General features: G+C 36.3%; 4 protein-coding genes across 4 annotated transcripts; all 4 read right to left on the reverse strand.

Moving 5' to 3' along the window:
* Positions 1 to 16: 16 nt before the first annotated feature.
* On the reverse strand, positions 17 to 3,097 carry TM35_000073400 (putative epsilon-adaptin, putative,AP-1/4 adapter complex gamma/epsilon subunit; the record flags this gene model as incomplete). Its single annotated transcript, XM_029023786.1, has 1 exon — positions 17 to 3,097. The coding sequence occupies one exon, from the start codon at positions 3,095 to 3,097 to the stop codon at positions 17 to 19; it is 3,081 nt and encodes a 1,026-aa protein (XP_028884982.1).
* Positions 3,098 to 3,607: 510 nt separating this feature from the next.
* On the reverse strand, positions 3,608 to 4,480 carry TM35_000073410 (uncharacterized protein; the record flags this gene model as incomplete). The annotated part of the gene is made up of 1 exon (XM_029023787.1): positions 3,608 to 4,480. One exon carries the CDS (start codon positions 4,478 to 4,480, stop codon positions 3,608 to 3,610), a length of 873 nt encoding a protein of 290 aa, XP_028884983.1.
* Positions 4,481 to 5,158: 678 nt separating this feature from the next.
* TM35_000073420 (putative conserved flavoprotein) lies at positions 5,159 to 6,055 on the reverse strand (the record flags this gene model as incomplete). Its single annotated transcript, XM_029023788.1, has 1 exon — positions 5,159 to 6,055. One exon carries the CDS (start codon positions 6,053 to 6,055, stop codon positions 5,159 to 5,161), a length of 897 nt encoding a protein of 298 aa, XP_028884984.1.
* A 442-nt stretch (positions 6,056 to 6,497) lies between these two features.
* On the reverse strand, positions 6,498 to 8,081 carry TM35_000073430 (AAA+-type ATPase; the record flags this gene model as incomplete). The annotated part of the gene is made up of 1 exon (XM_029023789.1): positions 6,498 to 8,081. One exon carries the CDS (start codon positions 8,079 to 8,081, stop codon positions 6,498 to 6,500), a length of 1,584 nt encoding a protein of 527 aa, XP_028884985.1.
* Positions 8,082 to 8,433: the final 352 nt, after the last annotated feature.

The raw sequence follows: 8,433 nt of genomic DNA on the forward strand, positions 1-8,433 counted from the left end.
TTATTTATTTATTTATTTAGGAAGCAGAGATTGCACGTGCCCCTAATGCCGCAAAACTCTTATCTTCTGCCCGAACCGTCACATTCGCCGCATTGGGTCCAACAACGGCAACGTGACACAACAGTGGAGTTGAAGTTCCCAACAATAATGCCGCTGCAATGATTTCATTGCGAATGACTTCCACTACACGTAAGGAGGCTCGCTCTAATAATAACTGTCGCAATAGTTCTGGTGTGAATGTTAGAGGGGATGTTAACTGTACTTTACACTCCTCTTTTAGTTGCAGCCATATCTCACCAAACTGTTGTGTTGTCATTTGCAATGGTGGTCGCAGTAAATCATATAAACGCACTGGAATAGATGCTGAAATACGTTGGGTATCATTAGAACCCATCATCATCATATTATTATTATTATCACTATTATTATTATTGTTACTACTACTACTACTACTACGATATGTAACTTCCACCTGTACAGTTCCCTCACTGGGGAATGCTATTGGAAGGAGGTGTAATGATAAATTGAGAGGTTGATGGCTTTGCAGTTTTTCCAATGTAAACATATTCCCATTTACTGTTGAGATTGGTATAGAGGATTCCATCATACGAAGTGTACAGTTTAAAGGAGGTTTTATATGAATAGTAATATTCTGAACGGTAGTTTTTCCTATAATTCGAATGATAATCCCCATAGCAGTTGTCTCTCTCACCTGTTCCATCTTTACAGTCAGTATAGGTTCATTATTCACTTCTAATGTTTTCGCAGAACTTAATGTAAGTTCCGTCATATCTACCTGACGTCGTGTGATTGTTTTTTTCTTTGATGATCCACCAAAAATATCATTTAAAAACTTTTCATTTTTACTCGGTTTCACATGTTCACGTTGGGATGGCATAAGTGGATCCACATAATGAAGAACCGTCCCATCTGAGAGATGTTCTGTTTTTCCCATACTTGTGGATATTTCTTCTGTAGATCTCATTAAAGACTTTTCTTCTTCTCTTCCTGCTGTTTCTACTACTCCTGCTGCTCCTGCTGCTGTTTCTTCTTCGAGGTTTTTCACTCCCCAACGTCTTATATTTGGACGAATAAAAAGTTTATGAGGTTCTTCCGTGTTAAACTTCTCTGGATCCAATTCACTCTCATCTACGATATCTGCCCGTTGCGCTTTATACGCATCTGTGCGAAGTGTTTCCTCTTCTTTTACCCCAAACCGCAAGGTTCTCTTTTCATACGGTTTAGCCCCAGCCAAAAGGGCTTCCTCTACAATATTATTAAGAAATCCCATAGACTCATCTACCTCAATATTCTCACAACATCCATCTAATGGAAGTACCTTCTTCATCAATACAGGCATCTTCACAAGTTCTGTGAATTCATAACATCTTTGCTGAAGTCCTACTCCTCTACTACTTTTAAATCGCTCCACCAGTTCCTCCACGTTATCCGGCAAATAACCAACATGCGCCACAATCTTCATCATCGCCATGAGAATCCATTCTCGCGTCGATACACTTTCCGCCCGTTCCAACATATCACAAAGACGATCTAATAACATGGTGCGACTTACACGTTTGGTGAGAAATCCATATTCACCAATTACCCACGCTGCTACTCGACAAAATGCTTCGGGTAATTTTTTCTCTGTACTTTCAAGAAGATCAAAATAATTTTCTACACAAAATACACGTAAAGCTGTATCTTGAGTTACATCATCGGTTTCACCTTCGGCGATAAGTTTTAATATACCTTGTATAGTAGTTTGCGGTACATGTTCAGCTGCACAGAGTAATACTTTATTCATTGTTTCAATATACCAAATAGCGCCTGGACTAAATCGTTCTGCCGCATCACATATTCGCCTTGTGAGGTCTTGTCGCACATATTTATCTTTTGTCTGCGAAAGTGATTTTACTAATCTACTTAAAATAGTATCAATATTATCTTCATTACACATAGCAAGAAGGAGTAACATTGTTTTTCGACGAATTGTTTCATCCGCATCTTCTAAACATGCCATTACGACTTGTTGATGTTCACGAGCATATTTTGCATCTACAAGAACAATTTGAGAAAGAGCTTGAATTCCAACATATCGCATATTAGCATTTGTTCCTGATAGAAACTTTGCAAGAGCTTCTGCAGCCAGTTGTATAAGAGATGGAATAGTGGGAATACGTGTAATAGCACTAATAGCTTCACAGGTAACAGCATAACCAATACTTAATCCATTATCACTTCGTTTAATAACTTCTGTAAGTATATCTTCACATTCATTTGCAAGTAATTGATCATCACCAATAAGCATAGAGAGAATTTTTAATATCTTCATTTGAAACCATGGAGCAGGAATACGATGATAATCATAATCACGAGAAAGACGATTTTCTGTAATTTGTCTGAGAATAGATTTAAATATTGGAATAAGATCACGTTGAGAAACTGGATCTGCATAAATAACATCTGAAAAGAGATGAAGTGCAGCTCCCATTACGGAAGGATCTTGATCACATAATGCCCGTCTAAACAATTTACAATCTCCAATAAGTCCATCTGATTTACGGTAAAAAGCCTGCATTGTTTGTATAACTTTCTTCCGTACTAATGCATTTGGATGATTTAATAAAGACACAACTTCTGCGTTAATAGCCGTCATTAACTCCGGTCGAAGCATCTTTCTCGCTGCGGTGAGGGCAGCGGCGATATCAAGAAAATTAGTGGACTTCATATCCCGCTGTAAGTTAGAGACGATGAGATACATGAGTTCATGCTCGGGTCCCACAGTAAGCCAAGTGCCAAGATAACCCGTTCGTTTAAATAAGAGATCAGGACTGGAGGAAAGATTTACACATTGTATATGGGCAAACTCAGCAGAGTGTCCAAGCATCTCCGCATAAAAGGTACGGACAACATATTCTTTTAGTAAACGTTTATCAATATTTTTTGCAGCGAGGGATTTCTTTAGATCGGCAAGATCACGAACTACAATCTCATCTTCCTCCTGCTTTGATTTGGACTCACCAATACTGCGGATATACTCAAAGAATCCACGCGAGTGACCCTGTTGAGTTTGCGCCTTATACAACTTCGACATTATATATATATATATATATATATATATATATATATATATATATATATATATGTGTATGTGTGGGACTGTGGGAATGAAGTGAGGAAAGGAAGGCGGTGAATCCCTGTAAAATGAAAAGAACAGAAGAAAAAAAAGAAAAAAAAAAAAAGAATAGAGAAAAAGAATATGAAAGTAATAATAAATACATCTTCTGCAACGAAAATACAGATACCTAAATGAAGTCCATTAAGAATATCTTTTTAATAGATATTAGTTTTTTTTTATTATTAATATACAAGAACAAAGAACAAGAACATAGAAGAAGGCTAATAATGACTATATCATTACTAATAATCTATAATTCTTATATTCTATGAATTACCTTCTGGTTGTTAAATACACTTTCCATACACACACAAACAAACACAGAGGAAAAGAGTTAAGATTTGTCCATATGATATGATTACTATATGAGACTAAAACAAATAAATAAATAACACGCAACTGTTTTTATTATTTTATTTATTTATTTTATTTTATTCCTTGTTCATCTTCCTTATCTTCTTCACTTTCTTCTAAAACCTGAATTCGAGATTCAGAGTTTGAATCCACCTCTAATGAGTTCATTTCTTCAGCTAATTTAATAAGGATGGCAGTATCAAAAAATGTACCATGATCACTTCTCATAAAATCACCATTGTAACTAGAGTAGTTATAGTTATTCATATTAATTCCAAACACATCCATCATATTATCTAAATAACAATCTTCATTAAACTCTGTATAAACTCCTCCTCCTTCTTCTTCTTTTTCTTCTTCTTCTTGCTGGAGTATATATGGATCTACATATTGAACCACCTTACTTTGCTCTATAGATCCCTTTCTTTCTTGTGAATCTTCAGATATATGAGATGATTGAGATATTTCATGAGATTCCATCATTGTCTTCATAATGTAATGATGTTGATGATGATGATCATCATCATCATCATCATTAACAAAAGTGGAATGGGCCGTACTTTCATTTCCATCCTCACATTCATCCTTTCTCTCTACAGATTCTCCTTCTATCCCAGTTTGAGAGTCAGAAGAGCAGCAGGAACTATTATGATGATGATGTGAAGATGAAGATAAGGAAGAGGATGGTGTTATCAAGTTATCGTGATCCAACTCCTGCAGGAGATAATCAATGAGATCAAGAGACTCTCCATCACCCTCAAGGGCCCCAGAGACCCATTGAAGAATAACACCCACTGTTTCTTCCCATGCTTTATCACGAATTAATTGTTGTTGTTGTTGTTGTTGTTGTTGTTCTTCTTCTTCTCCTTCTTGTATTTCTGCATATGTGTGGGGTAAATTACTATTTGATGTACAGGACTTTTCTGATGTTTTACAGCTATTCATCGCATCTGACTTTATTTCTACTCGTTGCCAAATACTACAGACAGTCTAAGAATGAATAGAAGAACAAGAAGAAGAAAAAAGAAATATATACATGAATATCAATAAAAACAAATTAAAGAAGTAGAGTCATATGAAAAGAAGGAAAGAGATAGAAGAAAGATAATAATAATAATAAAAAACAATCGCGTGAAGAATCCACACATGTGTGGATAGCAAACATGAGGTAAACGATGCAAAATCATAAGGGAATGAGAGAATGAAACATACAAACAAAAAAAAAAAAAAACTTACATTAATAAGTCCATCAATACCTGATGGGAAGCAAAGTTTTGCATAGACAAAAATGTCCACCCTCCCATTACTCCTATCGCAGTTCTCATTCTTTCTATTTTCCTCTTTTTTTTCTTCTTTTTTGACTCCCCAACACCCCATATTTCCTCCTTTCTTTTGTTTGTATTATTATTATTATTATTATTATTATTATTTACTTTTACTACTACTATTATTATTATTAGTAGTAGTAGTAGTTCTAACAGTAGTAACCAAATGGTCATAAACCCTCTCTAGTGTGAAGAAAAAAGAAAAAAAAAAAACAACAAGAACAAGAACCATCACACCTTCTTTCTTCTCAAAATAAATCCCCAATCTCTCTAGGTGATTTAAAAACTCTATCCACTCTTAGTTTTTCTCTCCCTGTGGTTCCTGTGGTTTATTCTGTTCATTAACTGTACTCTCCTCTGCTGTATTGGCACGCCCAGCACGTATGAGATCAGCGGTGTGGCGAATCACAGTTGCGATGTCCTCCACAGACGCCATTCCACCAATGCCAATATCTCCACAAGCGAGTCGCTTCCGCACGGGGCCCACAAGTTGAAAAAGCGATTCATCAAATGTCGCTGGTAAATGTAGCGGCTCATCCAACTCACTATTACTAGTATTTGTGGTAGTGTGTAAATCCACATTATCAACATGTATACCACTACTCGTATTATTCACATTACTAGTACTATTCGTATTCGTATTTGTATGATTAGCTGTAGTAGTATTACTAGTATTCGTATTAGTATTAGTAGTAGTATTAGTTGTTGTTATTGTTGGCGCTGCACTGTACCAATCCCGCAGTGTGTTTAATTGTGTTGCGGTGACGGGATGTGTCCACATGGCTGTATTCATGGCGGGGCAAACAATCACCGGCTTCTTCCGCACCTCCCACGCCCGCATCACGCAGGTGACGAGATTATCACACAATCCATTCGAGAGCTTCGCCAGACTGTTCGCGTCCAGCGGCGCAATCACCACAAGATCGGCCCATCGGCGGAGTTCAATGTGCATCACGGCATCATTCATCCCTTGCCACTCCCGCCACTCATCATCGTCGGTGAGAACGCGATGGAGGGGGAACTCACGGCCGCTGTGCTGCACACGTGTGAGAAAGTGAAATGCGGATTTCGTAGCGGCAATGCGGATATTAAAAGGCTCGCCAAAGAGCTGATCTACCAATAGTCCAACCTTTACAGCAGCAATACTGCCAGTTACTAATAAAAGGAGGTTCACAGAAGCTTTTCCTGCTTCCATTTTTGTAAAACTAATGCACTCAATCAATCACTCTCACTGAGAATAAATAATAAACACAAATCCGTTTAAAAAAAAAACTAATAAAGAAGGATTAGTAGAGAGGAAAGGAAGAGAATCTTTTGGAGCAAAAAACAAAAAGAGAAAAAGAAAGATAATCTTCTCTTTTCCTCACCAGGCGCAGGTTAATACCCCCCACCCCCTTTAATATATATATATATATATATATATATATATATATATATATATATATATATTTAATATGTTTTACCATTCAATATTTCATTGTGAAATAGCAATAGAAGAGAGATTGCATTTTTTTTTTTCCAACTTCGCACCTCATTTCCTCATTCGTTTACTCAACTACTACCCCCAATCATTATTATTATTATTATCATTATTATCATCATTGTTACCATTTCTTTTTTTTTTGTTTGCAATACTTTCAAAAAATATCTTGTCTACTTCCATTTTTTAATATATTAATAAATTCATCAATATCATCATATTCAGCACATAACTGTTCCATCTCTGAAGGGCTAAACTGAAGACCCTTCTCTTTTGCCTTCTGCAATACTTCTTTTAAAGCCGCAAGTCGTACTTCTGTTAAATTCTCTGAACCGTAGTAATGTCTCACCATTTCTGCAGCGTATTCCTCTGTAAATTTCCCCATATGTAATCGCATCGTGATAAATCCTGGTCGAGTCAATGCCCCATCTAATCGTTCAATATGATTAGTCGTCATTACAATAATTCGCTTAGGGGCATCAAGAATTCCTCCAAAAGCCTCCAACAGACCTTTCGTGCTAAGAACATCCCTAATAAAGGGAGATCCATTTTTACCCCGACGAGCTTTAGATGTTCCGTTTGTCTCTTTCGTTGCTAAAGTGGCATCTGCTGTAGCATCTGCATCTTCTAACAAATAAATAACTTTATCTGCACGAAGTGTTACCTTGCAAGATTGATTGCTACCTTCCAATTCAAATACTTGATCATGCATACAAGCAATAAGTTCACGATTTGTTTGTACTTGACTGAGTGGAATAGAAATAATATGACGACCTGTATACCGCGCTATAGCTTTCACCAGACTTGTTTTTCCTGTCCCTGGTGGTCCATAAAGAAGAAGTGTAAGTTTATGAGGAAATCCCGGTACAGCAAACTTACCAATTTTATTTTCAAATTGATCAATTAAAGTTATTAATTTTTTTTTTTCTGGAAAGAAAAGAGAATTAAAAGATTTCGTATCACATAATGGATATCTGGCAACTTTCATTAAAAAATCTCCAGAACCTCCATCTGCATCTTCTACCTTTCGAACTGGTTGATACAAGTATCGTTGAGTATTTGTCGCACTATCTACACTCTTCACATACCAATCAAAAGCCGTTTGTACAAATGAAAATGCCCGATCACTTTTATCACGATTTCCTTCTGTTTCTGTCATTACAATTTCCCGCATGATATTATTTGCACGTGATCTTTTCCCTTTATTAGCACGACCTCTTCCTTTCGTATTACTATTTTTCTGCTTGTCATCAGATTCTTCACTTTCCTCATCATCTAGTTCTCTTATTTGTAGTACCACACCATTTCCAAGTTCCACCTTCTCTTTAGAGGGACGACTGATGAGTACAAACTCTTGTTGGAGTATTTGGGCCAAATTCTTCGCCGCACCTTCACTTCTCTGTGAAGCCAAACTATAAACAAACTCTCCAGTAGAGTAAAAGGGTTTCACATTTTGATTTACATATCGTTCAATCGCCTCCTGGAGAACAGAACCTTCTGTTAAGTCCACAGCACGATGATAACGATCCCGCAAGCCGTGTTGTATTTTCACTTCTTCTGATTTCGGTAGAAGAGATTCCATTAATTTCTTGAGAAACTCTGGCCAAGTTACGGAGAAAAATCTCGCCACCCAATTAGACACTATGGGAATAATAATAGCAATAATCATATCTACTAAACTGTTCCCAGTTCGCCATGCTGACATAAAATTAAGATTCAGAAGCGATGTATAAGCATCCATCTTTTTTTTTTGTTTACTTTACTTTACTTTCTTTCTACTTGAATCTTTCTTTCTTCTTTTTTCTTTTTGTTTGTAATATTGCTTTTTTTTTTTGTTTTGTTTTAATTATCTTTCTACTCCCTCGTACCTAGGTAGGAGAGTAGGCTCTGTAATGAGAACGAAAAAAAAAAAGAAAAAGAAAAGAAAAAAAAAAAAAACGTGTCTTCACACCCTCCTCTTCAGAACCTGCATGAATGAAAATAAAGGAATATTCCAGCAACCAAAGAAAAAAAGGTATAGAGACAAGAAACAAACATACACATATACACACAAGATATATATATATATATATATATATATATATATATAAATG

This window comes from Trypanosoma theileri, assembly GCF_002087225.1.
Source record: "Trypanosoma theileri isolate Edinburgh chromosome Unknown TM35_Tth_7_V1, whole genome shotgun sequence".
Lineage (NCBI taxonomy): Eukaryota > Euglenozoa > Kinetoplastea > Trypanosomatida > Trypanosomatidae > Trypanosoma > Trypanosoma theileri.